The 27,191-nt window shown below is 42.7% G+C and overlaps 1 protein-coding gene across 7 annotated transcripts in view; it reads right to left on the bottom strand.

Moving 5' to 3' along the window:
• FMNL2 (formin like 2) overlaps window positions 1–15,017 on the bottom strand; it is a 329,619-nt gene extending 314,602 nt beyond the window's left edge. For 6 of the 7 annotated variants that reach the window (XM_040229083.1, XM_040229081.1, XM_040229084.1 and 3 more), the window contains exon 1: window positions 14,451–15,017. In XM_040229083.1, the coding sequence (XP_040085017.1) occupies window positions 14,451–14,567 (117 nt within the window). In that variant the 5' untranslated portion in view covers window positions 14,568–15,017. The remainder of the gene's footprint in view (window positions 1–14,450) is intronic. The other variant, XM_040229086.1, reaches the window with a different exon arrangement.
• Window positions 15,018–27,191: the final 12,174 nt, after the last annotated feature.

Below are 27,191 nucleotides of genomic sequence, written 5' to 3'. Positions count from 1 at the left end.
AGACAGTTGTCTGAAAGAGAGCCTTCAGAAAGCCTTCAGAGGACAACTGTTACTAGAAAAAAGCCAATTTGATCACAAGCTTACTTGGCCTTTACTATTTCAACAGTGGACAGTGGCTTATTCATTCAGTTCTTATTTTATCTTCAATTTCCTTTTTTGAAGGACATATAGTTACGCTTGGTTCTGGGCATATACCAACAAAATTACTATAGACTAAAGAGTTACCGAATTTATCCTCACAGGGTTTTCAGTTTGCTCTGAACCACAACGTTTATATGTATATTTGTATTATACTTTCATAATTGAGAGAAAACAGTATGTTAGGAGCACGGCTGTAGAGTTAGCAAAGTTTGATTTTCAGCTCCAGAATCTCCTAGAAATGTGAGTCCTCAGGCACGGTCCCTCACTTCTAGAATCCTGAGCTTCTCCTAGAAGAAACAGGGCGCTCCCTACCTTTCAGGTGTCTTGGGTCATCTTTCGTGTGGACAGAAGAAATTAAAGAAACGCTCCATCAGTGCCCTTTACTGTTACTCCTGCTGTTCATGCACCCAACCACGTTTAACTTGAGCCCATGGACTGTGTAGCCCGCCAGGCTCCTCCGTCCATAGGATTCTCCAGGCAAGAATACGGGAGTGGGTTGCCACGCCCTCCTCCAGGGGATCTTCCCAACCCAGGGGTCGAACCTGGGTACCCTGCTTTGCAGGCAGATTCTTTACCATCTGAGCCACCGGGGACGCCCAAGAAATGCACGGTCAGTGACCTTTATCGTTACTACTGCTGTTCACGTATCCAACCCATATTTAACTTGAGGGCTGCCTTAAAATCCTCACAAGAAATGACTTCCCTGATATGTATTAAAAGGTTTAGCGGGGTACTGAATGGAGTAAGTCTAACGCAGGAAGATGTCACAGCATTCCCACCCACTGTCCCGTCACTGCTGGAGGTCTGAGAGGCAAAGGATAGCAAGAACCTGACATCTGCATAGGGACTTTTCTTCTTCAGTCGAGCTCAGAGGTCTCAAACTTTAACATGCCCGAGAACTACTTTCTAAGGTTGTTTATCCAGAATCAGGCATACACTACCCTGATGAGCCACTTAGGGACTTCAGGAATAATCCACTATACCAACTTACCTTACTTATAACTTCTGATTCAAATCTCTATGTAAAATGGTCATATGCTCTTTAAAAGTACAAAAAACAATTTAAGGAAAGAAAGAAAAAGAAAAGAAAGGTCTGAGCAACAAACTTAGCAGCCAATGATAGCTTTAAAAAAAAAAAAAAAGCTGCATTTCAACCCACGGCTTTAAGTAGGAAAAAATGGGGCATTCCAAGTACTGGGTCCCTTCAGAGGGCCTTCACTGAGAAGTGCACTGCTACACTAATCAAACACTCCATTCCCCAACTGGATGTCTCACGGGTCCAGAACAGTGACAAGACTGCAATATGTTCAAAAATCTATTGAATTCAACAAGTGGCAGAGGGCTGTGCCGACAGAGCCAATTATTAACACAAGGAACAGCTCCGCTATGGCAAAGGGAACAGCCTCCTGCAGACCCAGGCCCAGCCTTCTGGAGGTTTTCCCACAGGTCAAGTCTGAAGCCACAGGAACTGAGGACATTCCTCTCATTGTTCCCTTCGGCTGCCCCGGGGTCCCAGGAACCCCCTCCTGGCCCTAGGGCTTGACAAATCAAGCCCTAATTACACCTGCTGGTGGGCTCATCCCTGCCTGACCCCCAGTCAGATCTTAGAATTCTTTTTTTTTTTAATGAAAGTCAACTTTATGCTGTGACATTCATATCTACAGTGTACAATCTGATGATATTTGACAGGTTACATTTGTAAAACCAGCACTCCAGTCTAGATTAGAACATGTTCATCACTCTAGGAATTTCATGTGCCTCAATCTCTCTCCCCAGAAGCAATTACCACTGTGATTTCCATTGCCATGTAATTATGCATCAGTCAGATCTTAAATGAGAGGAAACCACCTCACAACACCTATTTTATCCTCCTCACGGCACTTCCTAGCACTGGAAATTCAGGTCCATTTATGTATGTATCTCGGGCTTCCCTAGCGGCTCAGAGGTTAAAGCGTCTGCCTGCAATGCGGGAGACCCGGGTTTGATCCCTGGGTCGGGAAGATCCCCTAGAGAAGGAAATGGCAACCCACTCCAGCACTCTTGCCTGGGGAATCCCATGGACAGAGGAGCCTGGTAGGCTACCGGCCATGGGTCACAGAGAGTCAGACACGGCTGAGCACGCAGGCAAGCATGCATGGTGTACCCCTTTCACGTCTGGCTGCCCCCACCACCACTTCCCACTGCTGGAACGTAAGCTCCTTGAGGGCAGACAATTGTTGGGTCTCATGCAGCTCCACCTCCTCTGGAACCCACAACCTTGCCTAGCACATAGCAAGTGTTCGATAAGCACTTCCAGACTAATTAAGGTGCAAACCCTTCTTAAGCAGTGACATGTGAGCAAAACTGCACAATGTAGAAGAAAAAGTGTAGTCTAGCAGTGGTTGGGACAAAGCTAGCTTCGCTCCACTTCCTATTCCAAGGAAACTGTTTCTGAACACTCCAAATACAGAAATGATGCTTTCCCTCTCAACCCTCAGGACTTCCCTGTAGCTCAAATGGTAAAGAATCTGCCCGCAATGCGGAAGACCCGGGTTTGATCCCTGGGTTGGGAAGATCCTCTAGAGAAGGGAACGGCAATCCACTCCAGTATTCTTGCTTGGAGAATCCCACAGACAGAAAAGCCTGGAGGGCTACAGTTTGTGGAGTCACAAAGAGTCGTGGGGACACGACCGAGCAATTAATGCATCAGCCTCTCAACCCTCCGAGCCCAGAACATCTATCACTATATCGATGCAAGACTCATACACTCAAGGGACAGCTTTTATGTGAGTGAATTTAGCCTAGAGGGTACATGAAGAATGAAAAATAAGAGGCCAACATTTAGGGTCGTCTTCTAACTAACTTGAAAATATACATAGTGTGATACAGTAGGAATGAGCACGTTCTCTCATCAGACAGGCCTGGATTCAAATTGTGCCTCCATCCTTAGGAAGCAGCCACCTTATCACTCTGAGCCTCACTGCCTCATTTGTAAAAGGAAGATAATATCTCCCTCCGAGGGCTGCCAAGAGCATTAAAGCCAGGCGTATAAAGCACAGAAAACATAAACAGCATCTTATTTGACCCTGGAATGCCCCTGGAGTTTTAGTGATGGAGGACCTAGGATGAGCTCACCAACCTCTCCACCTTCTTCGGTAACTTCAAGCCACATACCTTCAGGCCCTCATGGATTAAGAACTCTTAGAATCATGATTATTTGCAAACACTTCACAAACAACAAAGCACTAAAATGCTACACTAAGGAATGCTGCTCACTGAAACCTGCCTGACTCCCAACAACAAAGGGAATACTATGAAGGACATTTCACTTAAGGAAAGCCCCACAGTACAGTTCTACCGCTCACTCGATGACAGCTCATCATGACACACCAATCTGGCTTCGCAGCAGTGAAAAACCACGGACCTCCTTTGGTCATTTCTACTGCCTTCCGCCTCTTCTAATTCACCAGTTTTCTGTAAGGAGTCAGGCAAAAGCATGATGCCAACTTATCATCTCTGAATGCTTAGTGTTCTTGGGCACCTACTACAGTCAAGTGCTATGGGGAGTACCAAGATGAGTGAGAAGCGGCGACAAAGTGTCATTTCAACACAAAAGCAAGTTATGTGCAATTAACAATCAGCCCAGAAGCGCCAGTTAGATAGGTTCTTGGAGCAGCTACTCAATTCCCACGCCTGTTTCAGCAGGCAGGGTTCTCTGATCAAGTCAGTAATTATCTGCTAAGACCTTTCCCTGGGCCAAGCACTGCGCTGGACAAGGAGAAACTGCCAGGACCTGTAAGATGTGATCCTTGGCTTCCAGGAGCCCACAGTGCAAGCTTGCAAATAAAACAGGGACACAAACAGATGGCCAAGAGGGTAATGAGTAGCTACAAAGCTATACATAAAAGCATCCCCTTATTTTACAGACACATCTCACACAAGGTGATACTTAATCCCAGGCCTCGTAAGTAAAAGAAATAAATCACACTATAAAGAGATCAAAGAAAGGAGTTGTTTTTCCCACCTCCCGCAAGTTGATGCTGGATCCATAAGGACAAGAGAAAGAGATGGGATTTCAGAAGAACCTTGAAGGCCAGATATAATTTTAAGGAAGCAAATAAGCAAAGGGAGTACATCACGCACAAGAGAATCACATGAGGAAAGACACAGCGGCGGGAAAGTACAAGCCTGCTCTATGAGCAGACATAAAGTCCACGTCAGGGTGTACTAAGAAAACAAGAGAGAAGATGGATCTGGCCAGAATGTGGTGATTTTAGTCGCCAAGTCGTGTCCGATTCTTGCAATCCCAAGGACTGTAGCTTGCCAGGCTCCTCTGTCCACGGGGTTCTCCAGGCAAGAATCCTGGAGTGGGTGGCCATTTCCTTCTTCCAGGGTATCTTCCCGACCCAGGAATTGAACCTGGGTCTCTTGCATTGCAGGCAGATTTTTTACTGACTGAGCTGTGAGGCCAGACTGTGGAAGGCTTCATTGAGAAAGCAGGCGTGGGTGGGGAGCAGAGGCTACAGAAGTTACAGAGGAGAGGATGGAAGGTAAACCACTGACAACAAATGCGGCCCGAGAGCTTCTCAAACTGGATCAGCGCCTAAAGTAACACAACAGGGTTCCGATGAGAAAACTGAACCAAAAGATGAGATTCACAGCCTTATATTTTTAAATATGTTTTAACATTAAGCTTACATTTTTAATATTTCAAAAGAGTCATCATGATGGCAAAAACCTAAAGGCTGAAACTTAGGCTTCAAAGTGAATACACAAAACCTGTATTTGCAAATGCCTGTTCCAAGTACTGAAACCACAAAGGGCACATGCTTGTTGTCACTATGGAAATCCCACCCCCATTCTTGCTTTGTTCTAGAAACACAAATCAAAATATATTTTTCTCAGTATTATGAAAGCCAGAGATACTCTAGCAAAAAATTAAAAATACCATTATGGTTATCGATGATGATATAACTGAAAGCAGCAGTAAGATGTCGTAATGTCAATATCTCCTAATGGTGAGGTCTGATTGAACTGAAGAAATCTCTCAAAGGAAGTGGTAGAAACCTCACGGTTAGAGCCATTTAGAATCAGACCACAAGGCACAATCCTGTGGCCTATTTTCTTCCACGTAAGTCTGGCTACCCTGAAAGTAAGTTCAGGTGAGCAACTGCGGCTGGGGAGGCAAGGAGCCAAGTCAAACCTTATGTGAAGAAAAACAGGGAGACCGCGACTCTGATTCCTGAACCCACAGCGTTGCTTTCACTCTGCGAAAATCCATCAGTCTGTACACTGATGAAAAAGGCCCATTTCTGTTTGTACATTACTCATCTATTACATAGATGATTAGGAGATACCATCCCAAAGAACAACAACAAAAAGAAATTTATAACAAAGTTAATGAAATTTCTGACAATTACTGGTGAAATAAAATACAGCTGTCTAATGTTAAAAAATTACTCCATTAAATGAAGACTGAGACCTGGTAAATTCTCAGATGATCTGAAGATTTCTCATCCAAATAAATGCTTTCCAAAAAGCCTACCCTGAGACTCAAAACTTCTACAGTGAAAGGACACTGGAGAAGCTGAATGGTCCCACACGCCCAGGAGGCCACACAGTTCTAAGTCTGCCAGGGTTCACATCTAGATGGCCTCATTAGTGGGCAACAGAAGCATGATCTTGGGTCACGCCTGGAAAATCACCAGTTTCAAGTTTCTAGCAGCCTGGTCTGAAGACATCTGGCCTGAACTGACTTCCTAGGTTCATCAGGCAAAAGTCCATGGGGAAAGAATCCTCATTGAGCAAGACTGTCACTAAAGAGGAAAAGCTTCCCTGGAAGAAGCAGAAGGCTAAACATACTGGGGACTGAAAGGGTTAAGAACTCAAAATGACCTACAAAGCTACGAAATATTTTACACATTCATCACCTTTTCATGTAGGTTTCCCAACTTTTCACAAATAAGATATTAAGTGGTACTTAATTCATAGAGCAATGTTGCCACGGTGCAGGTCCAATCATGTCCTATCTAGCTTCTCCTGGTTATCCTAAGGCTTCCTCCTACACACACACTAAGATCACTGTTCACTGAAGGCAGATGAGATTATTTTCAGTCTTTTTGTCACTGTAAAAATCATCTTACCTTCTCCACCAAAATAAAATTCCGTTATTCTTTAATATTCCCATCTAAATCCATGCCTTCTTTTGCCCTCTCCCAAATACTAGAAAGCTTCATCTGCTAGAAAGATTTATATTTCCAGATAAAAATGAGCCAATAATTGCTTCTATCCTTTCAGCTGAGAAAACCACGTATGTTGTCCCCCTAACCCCAAACCACAAACGCTAAAGATTAAGAATAAGGGGAATGTCTATTTGCTTATAACTATTAAAGGAATAACTAGAGTCTTACACTGAGAACAATCGGCTCATTCTTGACCTAGCATCCTATTTATCTTTCTATTCTCAAAGCTAATTGCTCATATAACCATGCCAATTTGCCTTGATTATAGGAGTCTTAATAAATGAACGTTGTTTACATTTCAGAAGTGTATTTGAATTTCACTCCAGGAAGCCAAGCTCATCAAGTCTTTGTAAGTGGTAAAACCAGAGATCAAAGCAAAAAGCCTGCACTGAACCAACAAAAAATTAGGCTTGAGAATAGAGGCTAAGCAAAAATACAATTGATTTATTGATTGCTCTATCCCAGTAGTAAACCTCAGGGTCACTGTTCATTCTTAAGCTAGAATGTACAGAACTTTCTCTGCAAATTATCATTATGATTATTTGACAGCCATTTCTTAAATGCATAGTTAAATAAATCTAATATTCAACAGGCTTTGACCCATCTCTTCTATATTTCTCATCTTGGTGCTTTCAGTTGAATCGAGTCTCTTTAGGAGCTTTTTCTTTTTCTTTTTTTTTAACCCTCCTCATCTTTGCCTAATTTCTCTAGATTTTCACTGTGGTTTTAACTCTTATGCTTGGTCTCTGGGGCAGGGAGGGAGAGGAGAAAAACTACTCTGGCACGTTGCTCTCAACCACTGCTGCACACTCACATCTAAGGAGCTTTAACAATTCTGACACCCAGGTCACACTCCAGAGGAACTGATCAGAGAATCTCTGTGGGTGGGACCCGGGCATCTGTCTTTTTGAGGGTCCCGGTTTATATGGCCAAGTTTGAAAGGCACCACTTTGGCTTGCCAATCCCTTTGTCATCTACTTTAAATGAAGTATTCAGCCTAAAGAAACACCAAGGAAGAGAGGGCAGGTTCCTGAGCAAAGCCTCAACTCAAGGCAGGACCTGAGAGAGGTGACTGACCAGCACCAGACATGGGGCCAAAATGTGAATGATTTGACACCTTTCCTAAAGCCAACAAGATTTAAGGATAAACCAAGTCTGGTGCACCACCTACCATACAGAAGTCAGTCAAGGGAGGTTCGCCTGGAAACAGCAAGGACTAGACACCTCAAAGCTTTCAGCTTCTGGGGCAATGGATACAGCAGCTTATCAATGCAACAAAGCTTCTTCAGCAAACAAGAAAAGCAGATGAAGGTTACATGTGAAACAAGAGTCACTGAAGTCAGTTGCAGGTGGCACAAGCGTGATGAAAATGTGTCCAGGGAAACAGTTTTGGTGTGCCCTAGAAACTATAGAAGGTTTGTGACCAGGTACCCACCACGAGCTCCAATGCCACTGGGCATGTTTCCTTGGTCAGTTTAAGAGTATGAAAAGAAAGGACTCTTCTGTCTACAACAAATACCACCATACTTCCAAGTAGGGACTTGGTGTTTTCCAATTTCGAGCCATCCTGGTCCACGTTTGTGGACCTCAGTTGACCCACAGTTCAGGAAACAGCTCTCCGACCCTCCAGCTCTTCCTCAGACATCCCTTCCAAATGATAGCACATCCACCAGAAACAGTATAGTCCATGGTGTTGTGTTGGAAGGGCAGCTGGCAGGGAAAAGAGGATGGGGTGACTGGGGAGGAGTGGGAAGATCACCCTGCAAACTGAGCAGACACCGTCTTAAAGGAAAGACAAGACGTGAGGTACCTCCACCTATACTGTTCAAGTTGGGAAGATTCCCTGGAGAAGGAAATGGCAACCCACTCCAGTATTCTTGCCTGGAGAATCCCATGGAGGGAAGAGCCTGGTAGGCTATAGTCCACAGGGTCGCAAAGAGTCGGACACGACTAAGCCACTTCATTTCACTATCCTGTTCAGGTAGGTGAGAACCAAGAGGATGCAGGAGCCTCTCTCTGTAGAGACCAGGAACCCCAAAGTCTATGGATAGACTTCTTACAATGGAAGAAGGTAGGAAAGGTCCCCACTCTAGAGACGAAGAGCCTCTCTACAAGATGGGGACTGCCAAGCATCCACATAGCTGGGGGAACCCACCTTCCCTCCTAAGCAGTTCCAGTCTGTGCTTTTACAGGGATTCACTGCCTTTCTAAGAAGAGTCCAGGTAACTAGCACTCTCTTGCAAAGGAGACACAACCATCTGGCCTCAGTGCCTCTTTAGTTAGCCACTTTTTATCTGTTACTTGCTCAGATACAAGGACCAGGGAGCCCACTTCACCTTGTCCTTACTCCCCAAACCCTAAGCATGAAAAGAGCACAGTTCATGAAGACCAAGTTCTCCAGGCCACAGATTTTATAAAATTGAATGAGTTTCCAGAAACAAGCATGAACCTACACTACTTTTTTGCTTCTTTGAGCCCAGGAGGAGCCTCCACGGAGACCCTTCCCCAGTCTTGGATGCTATAATTCTATTTCCAACACCTGCAGTTAGCAGACCTGCCCCAAGAAAGGTACCATGCAGGCCACTCACTAGCTGGATCCTGGGCTCAGAAAGACTTTCCAATTATCAGCATTTTCATATAGCTTCTGTCTTAGCAACGCTAATTGGAAGGCTCCTTCTCCAATTTTTGACAATTCTAAATATTACAACACTTTTCTTTATGCTTATGTGACTTTCAGTCATCCACCATGGAAATGCTACTCTCCAGACAACACAGACTACAGCTCACTCTTTTCTACACAAAACATCAACGAGAAGTCGGCTAATGGCTCACAATATAATGTTTCAGAAATTTTACACTTCCAAGAGCTATATTTCAAAAATCTTGTAACTATCCTAACAGTGGTGTCAAACAGTATTCCCATTTACAGAGGAGAAAAACACAGTGATCACAGGAAAGATCACTCGCCCAAGTTGGTGCAGGAGATGATGATTCTAGAAACTCCATCTGCCACTCCTGGGGCCAATGCTCTTTGCTAAATGAAAGGCCACACATGCAAGTAATTCTTATCACTGAAGGGTTTAAGGGCAAACATACGCTCTCCCCTCTGCGTTTCATCAGTTTAACGCAGCTGCCAGTCTCCCAATGGAGCCAAGCATTTATAATTCAGAGAAAAGCTTTTGATCAACCCTACCATAGAAACCCAAATATACCTTCAGTTTTTATTGAGATTATTAGAAAATTATTGGAAATGCACCCTGATAATGATGAAAAGTACCACCATACTCATATATTCCCACTCTGGAAAATAAAACAACTCAGAGGTTACTGCCTGGAATAGGTTGTAACAACACTCCATCCAGCCCCTTCTCACTCGCCTTTTCCCTCTCAACAGGAGAAAAGCAAGAAAATAAATCAGCATGCCTGTGATGATGGCCTAACTTCACTCCTACCCATCCATCTGCTCCGTGGACTTCATGGCAAAGGCTCTCCACGGTAGTGGTTGAAAAGGAACATCATCTTGCAGAGGGAAATAGATTGAAATGTTAAAACCTGACCTTCCTTGTCCTTTTCACAAGTCATTACATTTGGAGTGCTTGCATCACTCTGACAGGCTGTTTCTCCCCTCTGATCTGGGAAAGTCCAGACTTCCCAAACAAGGTGGTTCAAGTCTGCCTTGAAAGGGAAAACTGGAGAGTACACACTTTTGGACCAAATCAATATTTAACTCCATGCCTGAAGACAGAATAGCACAGTGAAGATGCCAAAATGAATGACATCTAAAGAGAAACATTAAGTACACCGCACTTGGGTCACTTCGAAGACATTTCTGCCAACGTTATAGTTTTGAAACTTGTACTTACCAGATTCAAGATTTTTTTTTAAACAGCTTTATTGCTAGTTCCAGGCCTTTCTGTTCTTGTTCTTTCTTACCAGTTGTAAGCCCAAGGAAGCATAATACAGTATTAGGGGTGGGTGGGGAGGTGGGTAGTAGAGATTCAAATCTGGGTTAAAAATCCTAGCTGCTGTTGCTGCTGCTAAGTCGCTTCAGTCAGTGTCCGACTCTGTGAGACCCCATAGATGGCAATCTACCAGGCTCCCCCGTCCCTGGGATTCTCCAGGCAAGGACACTGGAGTGGGTTGCCATTTCCTTCTCCAATGCGTGAAAGTGAAAAGTGAAAGGGAAGTCGCTCAGTGGTGTCCTAGACTGGGTATCTAATAACTGAAGTAACTTCAGTCAACTTAAGTAGTCTTAGTTCCTCATCTTTAATGTTGCCTATAGCTGGAGTCATTGTGAGGATTCAGTGAGAACATGCAAGCATAGGCCATACTCAGAGTAGATATTCAGAAAAGGTTCCCATTTCTTCCTAAGTACGGTGACCACACTCAACCTCAGCGCCAAGAAAAAAACCAAAAAGGAAACTGACTCAAACTAATAACACACCAAAGTAGTTCCCGGTGTTAAACGTAAGATACTACAGCCCTAAGCCATCACTTCCAAATCCGTGTTTTTGAATCTGCTCACAGAGCAGCCTGACATCTGCTATCACACAGATATGGCAGCCGGGATGGAGGGTTACAATTTATCTTTTCCTCTGAGACTCAGAAAGGACAGCTCCCAGACACAGGGATTGAGGGGCTTAACATTTTAAATTGTAAACAGTGACCGCAAGCCAAAAATCAGTGAACAATATACGGAGCATCTAATGTCCAAAGAGTTATTCTTGGACAATCAATTGTTCACCACACCCAAAAATCACCTTCAGAGCATTATCTCTAAGAATAAAGGTCATGGGAGTATTTGTGTGTGTGTGTGCATTCCCAACAATTAGACAAATTTTAACAAATATAACAGTCACTTAGACAATTATAAATGTGGGAGACTCAAAAACACAGCCAATATTACTCATAAAATATGCAAAATATCTACAAAATACCTTACAGGAACAAAGACTGAAACAGATGACTGAATTTATAATGTATGAAACACTTCCATGGAAGAGTGTAACAGAAACATTGTACACACACAAAGGTATATCACCTTAAAGCTCTATCTGACAGGTGGGTCCAAGGATGCCAACAGTTAAGTGTATAAAGGAGTCAGTAATCTTTTCCCTTAAATATAAGGTTTATAACTATCATTGTAATAATGATGAACACAGGTTCAGGGAGGGATAAGATACTTTAGGAGGATTTTAACTCAAGATTTGGATCCAATTTTTACTATTACTGTAGTCATTAACTACAGAAGTTCAGTAACTGAAATCTCTATTCAAAAATTCCGTTTTTTTTCCTATTACAGAACTTTTTAGAGTCCCTTCACTGATCTTAATTCAGCAATCTTTCACTCTCTCATCTTTCCATTCATGCCCAGTATTTTTCTAGATATACACAGTTTAGCTTATATGGACTGATGAAGGGGTAGTCATTGAGTAGGTTTTATCTCAAGATTTTTGATAAACAGATGGACTTCTGTTATTCAAATTTTTCTTTACTCTTCGTCAGTGCTTTAAATATTCTAGAGCTAAGTGGGGTGAGAGGAATTACTTTCCATGTCTGAGGGCTCAATCACTGCTGTAAGCCAAGTTTACAATGAGGTATTTGTATACTTTGCTATAGAGTATTACTATCCTGTTTTCCTCCCCAAAACTTACATGATCTTTATCATACAGGAAATAAAACTAGTATCAATAATGCCCAAAGGACTCCCACTGTGTGAAGGCAGAGAATTCCTCCATACACATGCTTTGAACATTACAACCTATAACCTGTCCTTCAAGCTTGATCTCCAGAATTAAACAGTTTGGAGCTGATGTGTTAAGTAATTCATAAAGAAAAAGCACAGTTGAGAGCATCACATGGACACCTTTAGAAAAAAACTGACTACAAGAGAAGTCACCAGAACTCTGTACTTCTATCAGCCCATAAAAAGGATTCCTTTTAACTCCCCGTACAGATTTCCAAAGAGCAGTTGGAGCTGACTAGGAAGAGTTGCATACCACATCAATGGTCCAAGTGCATCCCTAACAAGAGGGCCCCCAAGCTGATACTTTCCCAAAAGCTTTGTCTTAACCCGAAAAAGATCAGCCTGGTATTTTTTGGTCTTGTTGTTCATTTGTTTTGAAAGGCGTAAAATATTATAAACAGTTAAAGAAAGGAACTGCATCCAGTGCTTGTGTATGACAGAGTAAAAGAAGCTACACAGTAACCACTGCTCCAAAGAACTTGTGATGTAGAAACATGAATTATACTAAATTTGTGCCTTCTAGATTTAACAGTAACACAGATCCACCATATTAATGATGGGACATTATTTTCCTAAAGGGTAATTCATACCATGTGTCATTAATCAGCAGGGTAACTCAAAGCTCATGCAAAACATGCTATCCCAGTTAACTTAATTGCATTATTGTTATTATCTGGTTTGCCTGCGTCACTGGCCCTCCCACTTCAAGTGTACACACACACACCCAGAACACACAACCCGCACACGCACCCAGCACAGCATGGACAGAAAGAACACCCAAGGCTAGGAGGTAAGAACCATGTAGTCTGGTAGGAAGAGGATTTTGAACCAAAAATGTTTGTCCCTGGAAAGACAGGTCAAGTTTGCACCCAGGCTGCCTTCAAAAGTAATTAAGCCCATGCAGTTCCATTTCAGAGTGTTTCATTCTGCACAACAATGGGAGCAGCTGTGTGAGATCTCAGACCACGGAGTGCAAGACAGGCAGCCTCATCTATCTCCAGACTGCCACGGCGGAGTTTCCAGGTGGTGTGAAAAAGCTCGTGGGCTCTTCTTCCAAAGAGCACAAAGCTAATCTGCCATCCAGAACAGTCCCCATATTAAACCAGTCCTTTTCAAGGGCCTGAAGAAAGGCTTTTTAAACGTCCCAGTGTTCTTCAGACTCTGGTCAATCCCCAAAGTTGGGAGGTTACATGCCCAAACCCCGTATGCAGACGCGAAATTCGATTGCCTTAAGCACAAGTTTCTCTTGCTGCCTACTATTGTAGGATGTACAGGTAACTAGCTAGGAAAAGGCAACTGTACGAGTGCAAGTATTAGGAACGCGTCGAATCTTATGTTTCCCTCCCAACAGCCCTTAAGAGAAGCTGAGACACTAAAAGTCGAAGTCTGGGGACTAACTGCGGTCCAGACGTCGGCTGGGGCGAGGGGGAGACCGCCACACCCTCCTGAGCTCACAGCACTGACAGGCTCAGGCTGGGAGGGGCCCAGAAACTTACACCCAGCAAGGAAAGGCAGAAGAGAGTCTTCAAGTGTCTCAGATTTACAAAGCTGGAAAGCTAGGAGAAGGGGATTCCGGGAGGGAGTCGGAGATTTGGTGAGGGGAGGGGAGGGATCCCTAGAGTCAAGACAGCTTGCAACACGTCCCCGCAAAAGTGCACATTTTTGTGGTTTGTTTTAACATTTAAGACGAAAAGGAACGCGCCGAGGCGAAGCTTCTCTCGCGCCGGTTTCAGATGTGCCCCCTCCTCGCTTAAGGACGGGGACGCCGCACTGCCGCGGGTTTCCTTCTCTTTCCCTTTTGGGAGAGCTCCCCTCTGCCAAGCCAGACGTCCGCCTCCAAGTTCTCCTTCGCGCACCGCGCCGCCCTCAACCCGCCACATGCGCCCATCAGCCCCGTACCCCGCAGGGCCCCGGCTGGGGGCCCGCTGGATGGTTCTCGAGGACTCAGGTTTTGAGGGGAGTTTTTTTCTTAAACAAAAAGCCTTAGCGGCCAGCCGCCCCCTCCTCCAAGCCCGCGCCACCTTCCCTTCACGCCCACGCCGCACCTCCCCGACACACGCGCTGCGAGGTGCCTCTCCCGCCAGACAATGGGTTCGGGGCCGGCCAGTCAGCCAACCCCCAGCCCCGTGCCCCATTCCGGGACCCCAGGAAGGCTTGGCGCGGGGAGATCGGAGGAGGACCGAGAGGAGGCCAAGGGAGGCCACAATAAGCGAAGCGGGCGCCTCCCCCTTGGGACCGGGGATTCGCTCCCCGCGCGCGGAGAAGGGGAGAGGGCGGGGGTCAGCTGCACCGCCTGGTCTGGGGCCCCGGGGCCCGGCTCCCGGCCGCCGCCGCGCACTCACCAGCACGATGGCAAATCGCTCCTCCAGTTCACCTGGCTCGGGCATCGGCAGCTTCAAAGGCACGTTGTGCGCCCTGAAATCGGTCTGCTGTGAATCCATGCTCCCGGCGTTGCCCATGTTGGCTGCACGCCGGGGCAGGGGGCTACTCCGGGCCCCCTGCGTCCGCGTCGGAAATCAGAACAGCTCCCGGCGGCCGGCTCCCGCCCGCTGGCGCAACCAGCCCGGCTCCCCGCCCTCCGCTGCGCCCCGGCGAGTGTGCAGCGCGCGCCGCTCCCTAGCAGCGCTCGGAGCCGAGCCGCCCCCCGGCCTGCCTCATGCTCCCCGCCGCCCCAGCGCCGCCCCGGCCTCCTTTCCTCGGGAGGGGTCGTCAGGGCGCTGGGCGCCTATCTGCATGTTGCTCCGCTGGCACGCCGCCCCCTGCCAGCGATAGCGGCCAACGGGCGCGTGGTTGCTCGGACTTGGTCTCCCGCCGGGACAGTGATCGCCGCTGACACTTCCAGCTCTACGCCGGCGATCACGACGCTGGCTCCACCAGCACCTAGAGCAGACAAATGCAGCTCCGCGCTCCCGACACAATGCCCCCTCTCGCCCGGCCCCCGCCCCCGGCCCGGCTCCGCCCACTCGCCCCGCGGACTGCCGGGACCAGTAGTTTCTGCCCAAAGTGTCTGCACGCAGAAACCACGCCCGCTCTGGAGGGCCCGGCTGGGTTAGGGCCGGTTGCAGGAAAGGCAATCTGAGCACCTTCCAGAAGTGTCACTTTTGACCCCCACCCCCACGCCACTCCAACGGAAAAGATACTAATCGTCTACATTGATTAGTAGGCATTCGGGCACATTTGGCAAGTGAATGAATTAACCAGTCAATGATTGAATGCACGCATTTTGATTTAAATTTCAGGAGCTGTTCAACAGGAGACCTCATGGATATTGGCAACTTTCTCCGTCATAAACTGGGATGTGGGTCCATAGGTGTTTGTTTTATTGTTCTTTCTTCCCTGTGTATGTTACACATTCACATATTCTTTTGTGCAGTTGAAATGTTTTATAAACAAATGTACTTTTATGGATATTTACAAACTTTCAGATGGATATATACCTTTATACATCCTGGTCAGACCCCAGGATTTGGATGAGGAGGATTCAAAACAAATATCTGTCAAAAAGCTATTACGAATCAGTTACTGTGTTCCTTGACTAGAGAAAGACTTTCCAGTCAAATGAAGGAAAAAATTTACACAACTAAATGAGAAATAAGAACAGAGCATTTGAAAAGGCTCTGGAGATGGTCTTTGGCTGTAGCTGTTTTATTCTTCTATCCACTCTTGTTCCAGGTGTTTTACAGAGAAGACTGGGCCCAACCCTGCCCTTCCTGAGTGCTCTTACAGCTATACTATCCATTCAGAGACAGTGGAATTAGAGACAGCCTTAGAAATGCATTTAGCCACATCGCCCTTTGTAAATTTCAAGGGTACCCACCTGGTTGACTTGTGGCTGCAGTCCTGCGATTAGTCCTTTCTTACTTAAAATAGTGTTTCTTAATCCTTGTTGCTGTATCAGATTCACATAGGGAGGTTGTTAAAACTGCACTGCAGGATGGGCCCTGACTATTATCAGAATTTCCCTAAGCTAAGAGCTAGAGCCAGGTCGGGTATATTTTTAACAAGCCCTCCAGGTGCTTCTGATATAAAACTGGAGTTGTTACCCTCTTGTTAAAAATCAACTGCTTCTAAATGAGGTAACACACCAAAACTCAGGCATCAAGAATCACATTTCATTCAGGTTTATAAACTTCAAGATGACTTGAACACAGTGGATGTTCAATAACTATTGAATTTTTACCAAAAACCTATGGAGCAGATATATACAAATACATCATGTGTGTGTATGGTCTCTTCGGTAAATCACTGATAGTTTGGTTTTGTTGTTTTTTCTTTAAGAAGGGAGCAAGTATAAATAAGTTTAACTTAAAATCTGAATAAATGCAATCTGTATTTCTAAAATTATACTATATCAAAGTTAATAGTAAATGTGTTACCAATCAAAGAAAGAAAAACAGGGACACACACACACCAGTGAAAATGAGTGAGAAAGAAAAGCAGTTAATTCAGACCAAGTGAGACATTTCTGACTCACAGATCTGTTTATTTTCTTTGTAATCTCTAGGCATACATTTTGGGTCTGATTGACTCACAAAATTAGCCCACCTAGGGGCTTGCCCATCTGGATGGAAAATCTAAGATTCTTTTCTGCAATTGAGAAATCTCTTTTTATTACATTTATGGCTCCCTCTGGCCATATTTCTGCCAGTAACCAGGACCTTTTTTCCCCTAAGTCTTATCACATCTAATCTCTCATAATCTCACACTTTGAGAGGAGCCAGGGACAAAGTGTGCAAATCCAGGAACCAAAAGAACCTCTGTGCCATTTCAAGTTCTGCAGTCTCTACTATTTGGTTATTATTTATGACAGTTAAGTGCAAAAATAAATAAAACACTCATTATATTATATAATTTCTGTAGGAATTTCTACCAAAATCGCAGAAAAGTGTTTGTTTAAGGGACAGTGTAGACAGAGAGGAAGAAGACATTTCTATTCCTTTAATTGAAGTCCTCTTCCTCCCTCCCTACAAAATTAAAACGAAGTGGTCGTTTTAAAATATGTATTTCGTTTTCTGATCACTAATACCTATGATTTACAATTTTGCAAAGTTGGAAACTATTGGCATTTTTGTCAGTTGTCATTTAGTCTGTTAAAACTATCCATTCAGCTTCCATGGAAAATGAAATATTAAAACTTTATCTGCTCTCTGCCAGGAATTTGCAAACGATACCAGGAATGGCTTGATCAGGAATTCCCCTATAACAGAGTCACTGCTTTCAAAGAAGCTTGTCCGTCATTCACAACAAATACTCCTTACAAGACTGGCTGAGTTTCATTGGTATCTCCTCAGGTTTTTAACTTAAGGAAGTGCCCTGTAGCAAAGTTCACTTAGCTTCTTTAAAGGCACTGGTGTTATCCTAATAAAATTCCCTTTGTGTGTATAACTATACAGAAATGAGATAAGTGTGATGTGATGAACTAAACATGATGATCAATAGCCCTGAATCAAATTTGTGAAGTGGTAGTAGCTGGGACCCTAGGATTGCTAAAGCTAGAAGGATTGCTTCATGTCAAATTACATCCACAAAAGTACTACAAGATTCACATACCCATCTGTATTTATTTTTAAGGGTTTATTGAGCACTTACTAAGAGCCAGACACTGCTGTTGATTTTAAACAAAATTTAAACATTGTTTATCCAATTTATTTTTCATACAAATATCCTCAAGGTTAACTTACAAAGACTCATCCTTCTCCTCCTGAATCAGTTAAGAGTGAACATTTCTGCCACCAAATAAAAGAGAATCCAAATGATAATGGCTTAAATAATATGTCTTTCACAAAAAACAAGCAATCTGGAGAAAGGTGAATTCTAGTATGGGTTCACCAAGTGGAGTTTATCCCAGGAATAAAAGGTTGTGCTCAAAATTCTCCAAGCCAGGCTTCAGCAGTACCTGAACCGTGAACTTCCTGATGTTCAAGGGGTTTTAGAAAAGGCAGAGGAACCAGAGATCAAATTGCCAACATCTGCTGGATCATGGAAAAAGCAAGAGAATTCCATCTATTTCTGCTTTATTGACTATGCCAAAGCCTTGGACTGTGTGGATCACAATCAACTGTGGAAAATTCTGAAAGAGATGGGAATACCAGACTGCCTGACCTGCCTCTTGAGAAACCTGTATGCAGGTCAGGAAGCAACAGTTAGAACTGGACATGGAACAACAGACTGGTTCCAAATAGGAAAAGGAGTACGTCAAGGCTGTATATTGTCACCCTGCTTATTTAACTTGTATGCAGAGTACATCACGAGAAACGCTGGGCTGGATGAAGCACAAGCTGGAATCAAGATTGCTGGGAGAAATATCAATAACCTCAGATATGCAGATGACACCACCCTTATGGCAGAAAGTGAAGAGGAGCTAAAAAGCCTCTTGATGAAAGTGAAAGTGGAGAGTGAAAAAGTTGGCTTAAAGCTCAGCATTCAGAAAACGAAGATCATGGCATCTGGTCTCATCACTTCATGGGAAATAGATGGGGAAACAGTGTCACACTTTATTTTTGGGGGCTCCAAAATCACTGCAGATGGTGATTGCAGCCATGAAATTAAAAGACACTTACTCCTTGGAAGAAAAGTTATGAGCAACCTAGACAGCATATTCAAAAGCAGAGACATTACTTTGCCCACTAAGGTCCGTCTAGTCAAGGCTATGGTTTTTCCAGTGGTCATGTATGGATGTGAGAGTTGGACTGTGAAGAAAGCTGAGCACCGAAGAATTGATGCTTTTGAACTGTGGTGTTGGAGAAGACTCTTGAGAGTCCCTTGGACTGCAAGGAGATCCACCAATCCATTCTGAAGGAGATCAGCCCTGGCATTTCTTTGGAGGGAATGATGCTAAAGTTGAAACTCCAGTACTTTGGCTACCTCATGCAAAGAGTTGACTCATTGGAAAAGACTGTGATACTGAGAGGGATTGGGGGCTGGAGGAGAAGGGGACGACAGAGGATGAGATGGCTGGATTGCATCCCTGACTCGATGAATGCGAGTCTGAGTGAACTCTGGGAGTTGGTGATGGACAGGGAGGCCTGGCGTGCTGCGATTCATGGGGTCGCAAAGAGTCGGACATGACTGAGCAACTGAACTAAACTGAACTTAGCATTGAAAATTCAATCAACATTATTTACCATACCAGCAGATTAAAAAAAACCACACACATGATCATCTCAATAGATGACAATTATCTGACAAAATCCAACAACCCCTCCTGATCAAAACCTTCAGCTTACTAGAAACAGAAAAAAAAACTAATTCACCTTGATAAAAGACATCAACAGAAAACCTATTGCCAATACATATTTAATGATGACAGAGGAAATGCTTTCTCCCTAAAATCAGAAATAAAGCAAGAATATCTTTTTCACCGTTTTAATTCAACAATATGTGGGAGAGTCTAGCCAGTGTAACAGGGTAGGAAACTAACAACCAAAATGAATCTAGTTTGAAAAAGAAGTAAATTGTCTTTACTCACAAATGGCATGATCTGTGTAGAAACTCTTACAGAATCTAGAAAATAGTAGAATTAACGTGAGTTTAGCAAGTTTTCAGGATATACAAAATTGTATTACTTTGTAGTAGAAATAAACTTTCAAAAACTTAAATTTAAAATACCGTTTGTTATTTAAAATGGTATTTTAAATTTCAAAAAGTTAAATTTAAAATACAGTTTTTGAAAGTTTATTTCTACTACAAAGTAATACAATTTTGTGTGTCCTGGGATAAATCTGCCAAAAGATGTACAAGGCTTGTACACTAAAAACTGCAGTATATTGTGTACGTGGGTCAGAAGACTCAATATTTTAAGATGCAATTCTCCCCAATGGATCTATAAATTTAATGTATTCAAAAATAAAATCCTAGCAGACACTTTTGTAGACACTGACAAGCCACTTCTAAGATTTATGTGGAAATATAAAGGACCTGGGTCTTCCCAGGTGGCTCCAGTGGTAGAGAGCCTGACTGCCAGTGCAGGAGACCTAAGAGACGCGGTTTGATTCCCAGGTTGGGAAGATCCCCTGGAGGAGGCATGGCAACTCACTTCAGTATTCTCTCCCGGAGAATCGCCAGGAGCTCTTCAGTCCCCATGGACAGAAGAGCTTAGTGGGCTAGAATCTATAGGGTCACAAAGAGTCAGACACGACTGAAGTGACTTAGCACACACACATAAAGGACTTAAGTTAACCAGGGGTGCTTCCCAGATGGCACTCGTAGTAAAGAACTCTCCTGCCAATGCAGGAGACGCAGTTCGAACCCTGGGTCTGGAAGATGCCCTGAGCAGAGCATGGAAACTGACTCCAGTATTCTTGCCTGGAGAATCCCATGGACAGAGGACCCTGGCAGGCTATAGTCCGTAGGATCATAAAGAGTTGGACACTACTGAAGCGACTTAGCATGCATGCAGGAAAGCCAAGACAACTTTGAAATACAAACAAACAAGAAAAAATGGGAGGACTAACTCTATCTGATTTCAAGACTTATTATAAAGCGACAGTAATCAAGAGAGTATGATACTGGTGTCAAGATAAGCAGATAGATGAATGGAAAACCCAGAAAAAGGCCCAAACATACATTGACAACAGATTTTTGACGAAAGTACAATGGCAATTTGGTACAGAAATGATAGACTTTTCAACAAATGGTTGAAATAGTGATTGTGAAGAAATTCAATACCCAAATATGAAAAAAGAACTTCAGTACATATCCCACACCATGTGCAAAACAACTCAAAATAGATCAGAGACCTAAGTGCAAAACCTAAAACTATATAATTTCTAGGAGAAAATATAAGCAAATATTTTATATACCTTGGGTAAGGCAAATATATAAACAAGTAAGAAAAAATTGATAAGTTGTACTTTATCGAACATTACAACATCTACTCTGAAAGATACAGTTAACAGAACCAAAAGACATACTGCAAACTAAAAGAAAATATGAGTTAACTACATATCTGATAAAAGACTTGTACCCAGAACACCTAAAGAATTCTCAAAATTCAATAAGTAGAAAACAGTGGAGAAAAAAAGATTTGAACAGACACTTAAACAAATATATCTGTGACTAGTAAACACATAAAAAGATGCTCAATATCATGCCTCATCAGGGAAATGCAAATAAAGCCACAGTGAAATACCATTATATACCTATCAGAATGGCAAAAAAATTTTAAGATCACACCAAATGTTGGCAAGAATTTAGAGTATCTAGAACTCTCACCCAATGCTGCTGGGATTGTAAAATGATGTAACCACTTTGGAAAGTTCAGTGTTTCTTAAAAATTTAAACATACACCTACCATAAGATTGAGCCATTCCACTCATGAGTCTTTACCCAAGAAATATGAAAGCATATGTCCAAACAAAAACTTTTATATAATATTCATAGGCGCTTTATTTGTAATGACCAAAAACTGGAATTAAGTAGCCATCAATAGTTGAGAGAATAAGCAAAACTGTGGAATACTAATTGGCAGTGAAAGTATGAACAATTGATATAAGCAATGTGGTTGAGTCTCACAATAATTATGCTGAAAAATATTATGCTGACAAAAAAATTGTATATATGACTCCATTTAAATAAAATTCTAGAAAAGGCAAACTAATCTATAGAAGGGGAAAGCAGACTGTTGGGAGAGGGAGGACAGGGAGAATGCCAAAGGTGCTGAAGACAATTCTAAGGGTGGTGAATATGTTTATTAACTAGACTACACTGCTGGTTTCATGGTGTATACATTTGTTAAACATAGCAAATTATCCACAGTTTATTGTTGGTTAACCATACCTTAATAAAGCTCTTACAAAATATAAGTAAATCCTTTTCTCTCTCCTCTTCCTTAAAGAAATATACTGTAAAACACTTGGACTGAAATTTCCTCCCTCCTGCTTTCCATGTTAATGTTGTCTATTATTTTAATTCCTCTTTATTCACATTAGCCATCAGTAGTAGCAGTTGCAGTAGTAGTGGTATTACTAGCATAGACAATCTTTATTTCAAACTACTAATGTGCTTATCAATTTATTTGCTTTTAGCACGCTGCTTTTTTCTCCTGGGTTAATTTTTCATTTTCCAGAAGTACACTCTTTCAATGTTTCTTTCAGTGAAAGCTGGTGAATGGTAAAATTATCGACATTGTCTCTTTTGCTCTCAGTCTTGAATGTAGTTTATTTGGTGTATATTATGCTAGGATGGAGGTTCTTCTCCCTCATTTTGAAGATATTATTCCATTCTCTCCTAGCCTTTACTACTGTGATGAGAAATCTACTGTCACTGTAATTGCCAGGTTTTAAAAACTGATATTGCAGCTTTTTCTCTCTGGTTTCTTTTAACATTTTTTTCTTTGTCTTGATTTTCTGTATTTTTACTACCATGAGTCTATGTGCTAATGAATCTGTTTATCCTGCTCTGGGTTTGATTTGCTTCCTCAGTTTGAAGGCTCATGGGTTTAGTGGTGTTTATTTTTCTTAGTTATAGAAAATTCTCAGACATCATCTTTAAGATATTGTCTTTCCTTCATTCTCTTTTATTCTTCTTCTGAAACTGATCCATGTATTGGTCTACCTATATTCTCTTAACTATTCTTTCACATTTGGCATACCTTTGTCTCTGCAGTAGTCTAGCTGATTTTCTCTAGTCTTCCAGTGCAGATACTCTGTAGTCAATCGATTGTTTCCTCGTTCATTAATATGACACTTCCAGACAATATTTTTTTGATTTCCAGTCAGTTCATGAGGCACCCACTTATCGAGGTTTATCACCTTTACAATTTGCTTCAAATACCTAATGACTATAGAATGGTTGGCATTGAGTTCTTCAGCAACTTCTTATGTAGTTGTAAGAGGATCAGCTTTGATGATGGCTCTCAATTGGTCTTTGTCAGCTTCTGATGGCCAGCCACTATACTCCTCATCTTAAAGGCTCTCATCTCCTTTGCAAAACTTATTAAACCACCACTACACTGTATATTTGTTAGCAGTTCCTGGGCCAAATGTGCTGATATTGCAAGTTGTCTCTGCTGCCTTATAACCCATTTTGAACTCAAATAAGAAAATCACTCGAATTTGTTTTTTGTCTAACATCATTTCCATAGCATAAAATAAATATCTATAAATGAGGTTCATGACATTGTACAGGAGACAGGGATCAAGACCATCCCCATGGAAAAGAAATGCAAAAAAGCAAAATGGCTGTCTGGGGAGGCCTTACAAATAGCTGTGAAAAGAAGAGAAATGAAAAGCAAAGCAGAAAAGGAAAGATATGAGCATCTGAATGCAGAGTTCCAGAGAATAGCAAGAAGAAATAAGAAAGTCTTCTTCAGTGATCAATGCAAAGAAATAGAGGAAAACAAAAGAATGGGAAAGACTAGAGATCTCTTCAAGAAAATTAGAGATACCAAGGGAACATTTCATGTAAAGATGGGCTCAACAGAGGACAGAAATGGTCTGGACCTAACAGAAGCAGAAGATATTAAGAAGAGGTGGCAAGAATACACAGAAGTACTGTACAAAAAAGATCTTCATGACCCAGATAATCACGATGGTGTGATCACTCATCTAGAGCCAGACATCCTGGAATGTGAAGTCAATTGGGCCTTAGAAAGCATCACTACAAACAAAGCTAGTGGAGGTGATGAAATTCCAGTTGAGCTATTTCAAATCCTTAAAGATGATGCTGTGAAAGTACTGCACTCAAAATGTCAGCAAATCTGGAAAACTCAGCAGTGGCCACAGGACTGGAAAAGGTCCGTTTTCATTCCAATTCCAAAGAAAGGCAATGCCAAAGAATGCTCAAACTATTGCACAATTGCACTCATCTCATATGCTAGTAAAGTAATGCTCAAAATTCTCCAAGCCAGGCTTCAGCAATACATGAACCATGAACTTCTTGATGTTCAAGCTGGTTTTAGAAAAGGCAGAGGAACCAGAGATCAAATTGCCAACATCTGCTGGATCATGGAAAAAGCAAGAGAGTTCCAGAAAAACATCTATTTCTGCTTTATTGACTATGCCAAAGCCTTTGACTGTGTGGATCACAATCAACTGTGGAAAATTCTGAAAGAGATGGGAATACCAGACTGCCTGACCTGCCTCTTGAGAAACGTGTATGCAGGTCAGGAAGCAACAGTTAGAACTGGACATGGAACAACAGACTGGTTCCAAATAGGAAAAGGAGTACGTCAACGCTGTATATTGTCACCCTGCTTATTTAACTTGTATGCAGAGTGCATCATGAGAAACGCTGGACTGGATGAAGCACAAGCTGGAATCAAGATTGCTGGGAGAAATATCAATAATCTCAGATATGCAGATGACACCACCCTTATGGCAGAAAGTGTAGAGGAGCTATAAAGCCTCTTGATGAAAGTGAAAGTGGAGAGTGAAAAAGTTGGCTTAAAGCTCAGCATTCAGAAAACAAAGATCATGGCATCCAGTCCCATCACTTCATGGGAAATAGATGGGGAAACAGTGGAAACAGTGTCAGACTTTATTTTTGGGGGCTCCAAAATCACTGCAGATGGTGATTGCAGCCGTGAAATTACAAGACGCTTACTCCTTGGAAGAAAAGTTATGACCAACCTCGATAGCATATTCAAAGGCAGAGACATTACTTTGCCGACTAAGGTCCGTCTAGTCAAGGCTATGGTTTTTCCAGTAGTCATGTATGGATGTGAGAGTTGGACTGTGAAGAAGGCTGAGCGCTGAAGACTTGATGCTTTTGAACTGTGGTGTTGGAGAAGACTCTTGAGAGTCCCTTGCACTGTAAGGAGATCCAACCAGTCCATTCTGAAGGAGATCAGCCCTGGGATTTCTTTGGAAGGAATGATGCTGAAGCTGAAACTCCAGTACTTTGGCCACCTCATGAGAAGAGTTGACTCATTGGAAAAGACTGTGATGCTGGGAGGGATTGGGGGCAGGAGGAGAAGGGGACGACAGAGGATGAGATGGCTGGGTGGCATCCCTGACTCGATGGACGTGAGTCTGAGTGAACTCCAGGCATTGGTGATGGACGGGGAGGCCTGGCATGCTGCGATTCGTGGGGTCGCAAAGAGTCGGACACGACTGAGAGACTGAACTGAACTGAAAATAAATATAAACCAAACAGCAGGTAATAATCATTAGCGAAATATATAAAGTGATAAAAGTGTGCATTAAATATAAAGTGTGCATTAAAATGGTATATAACATAATCGTATTTATTTAGAATCTATTCCAATATCAAAGGCAAATTTCAGCAATGCAAAAACTGCAATTACTTTTTACCAACCTAATACACAGGTATGTCTCTGTAGAAATCAAAACACCTTGAAAAAATTATAAGTCAATAGTAAAGAAGGAAAAATAGGTGAATAGTGAGGCTTTCTGAATGAACTCTCAAGTATTGGTACCCCTAGGGTATTGGTGAGGAGAAGGCAATGGCACCCCACTCCAGTACTCTTGCCTGGAAAATCCTATGGACAGAGGAGCCTGGTAGGCTGCGGTCCATGGGGTCGCTAAGAGTTGGACACGACTGAGCAACTTCACTTTCCCTTTTCACTTTCATGCATTGGAGAAGGAAATGGCAATCCACTCCAATGTTCTTGCCTGGAGAATCTCAGGGACGGGGGAGCCTGGTGGGCTGCTGTCTATGGGGTCGCACAGAGTCGGACATGACTGTAGTGACTTAGCAGCAGCAGCAGGGTATTGGTGAAACACTGCCTTGTTTCACCAATTGGTCATTTAAAGGGAGCTGAATTGGAGGAAGACTAGTTATCTTCTAGAAATCACTTGCAGCACTCTGAATGCAACTCTGGTGCAAAAAAAGAAAAAATTACCACAAAATGCAGATAGCCTTCTATGAAAAGTCAAGTTCAGATTATTTTTCACCATTCTCTCCATCTGTCACCTCTTCTCTCTCTTCATCCTATATTCCTCTACCATACCACCTCCTCCAAAATCCTCCTTAACAACTCGCTTTCAAAATGACAGGATGGGAGGGTGTTAGCTTGCGATATTGGCCACAGAGCAACAACAAAGGAATGTGCTGCTGACTTACAGTGTCTGCTTTTATTTCAAGGAGTCCTCATAACTTCCCTCCTTAATGTTAACTGTCGTCCAAGAGGGCGAGGGTTCCTCAGCTGGACTGCGTGGGCAGCCCGGGATGCCCCATCCACACCTGCCGTCCACTGCAGCTAAACACAGCCTTCCCAGCCTTCAAGGCCATCTGTCTGGCACCTCTCAACAGCTTCCAAGTCTAAGAAAACAAACCCTTTTTTTTAAAAAAGTATTTTTTAAACAAGGAAGCCCAAAGGGGGAATTTCTCTTTCTGGCCGCAGCCACTTCAACCAGAATAAGCAGCATGGGGAAATAAGACAGAGAATAAGTGGGAATAAAATCCAGTTCCCCAGTTACATAATGCATATCTAGATTTACAATTTTATTAGTTTTCTCATTTGTTCTTCAGAGAGTTAATTTTTAGGAGAGAACTATAGATATTTCTGACTACAAGGAGCCAAGAGGCTTCTTATTCTAGAAGAGGCAATCAGACTTTTTGAAATTTGTCCTTTCCTCCTTCTTTGTCTCAGCCCAAATACGAAAAAAAGTGCCCCTTTTTTTGACCTTCAGAGAAGAAATGTTCACAAATCCATGATTATTCTGCCTAGTGAATTTGAATTCTTTGACTTGGAATTTAAACTCTAAAGACTAATATGTGGTAAAACCATGTGCTTGGCAGATCTGATCCCTCTCCCTCTTGCTTAGTGAGTGACCATGGGAAAATTCCTTAACCTCTTCAAGCCTTGGTTTCTGCATTTATAAAATGGAAATGAATACTTATCCCACCAGTTAATTGTTAAGATTAAGGGAAATAACGTCTATAAACCAACTATCAGGATCACATCTGATATATGCTAAAATGTTCAATAGGAGGTATCTTCCTCCTTGTGATCTTTTTTCAAGGTGGTAATGAATTTAATCTTGGGCTTATTGTTGAAGCAATAAACATTTCTGCAGTACCTGAATGAGTAAAGAGAAAATGTGTAAATCCATGGTCTTTGTTTCAAATAACAGGAAGATGTATTTACAAAGCAGAACATGTGTTGGCGTATAATCTGT

Source organism: Oryx dammah, unplaced genomic scaffold, assembly GCF_014754425.2.
Source record: "Oryx dammah isolate SB20612 unplaced genomic scaffold, SCBI_Odam_1.1 HiC_scaffold_27, whole genome shotgun sequence".
In the NCBI taxonomy this organism is placed as follows: Eukaryota; Metazoa; Chordata; class Mammalia; order Artiodactyla; family Bovidae; genus Oryx; species Oryx dammah.
Note: the sequence above shows the minus strand (reverse complement) of the source record. Positions and strands in the feature narration are given on the sequence as shown.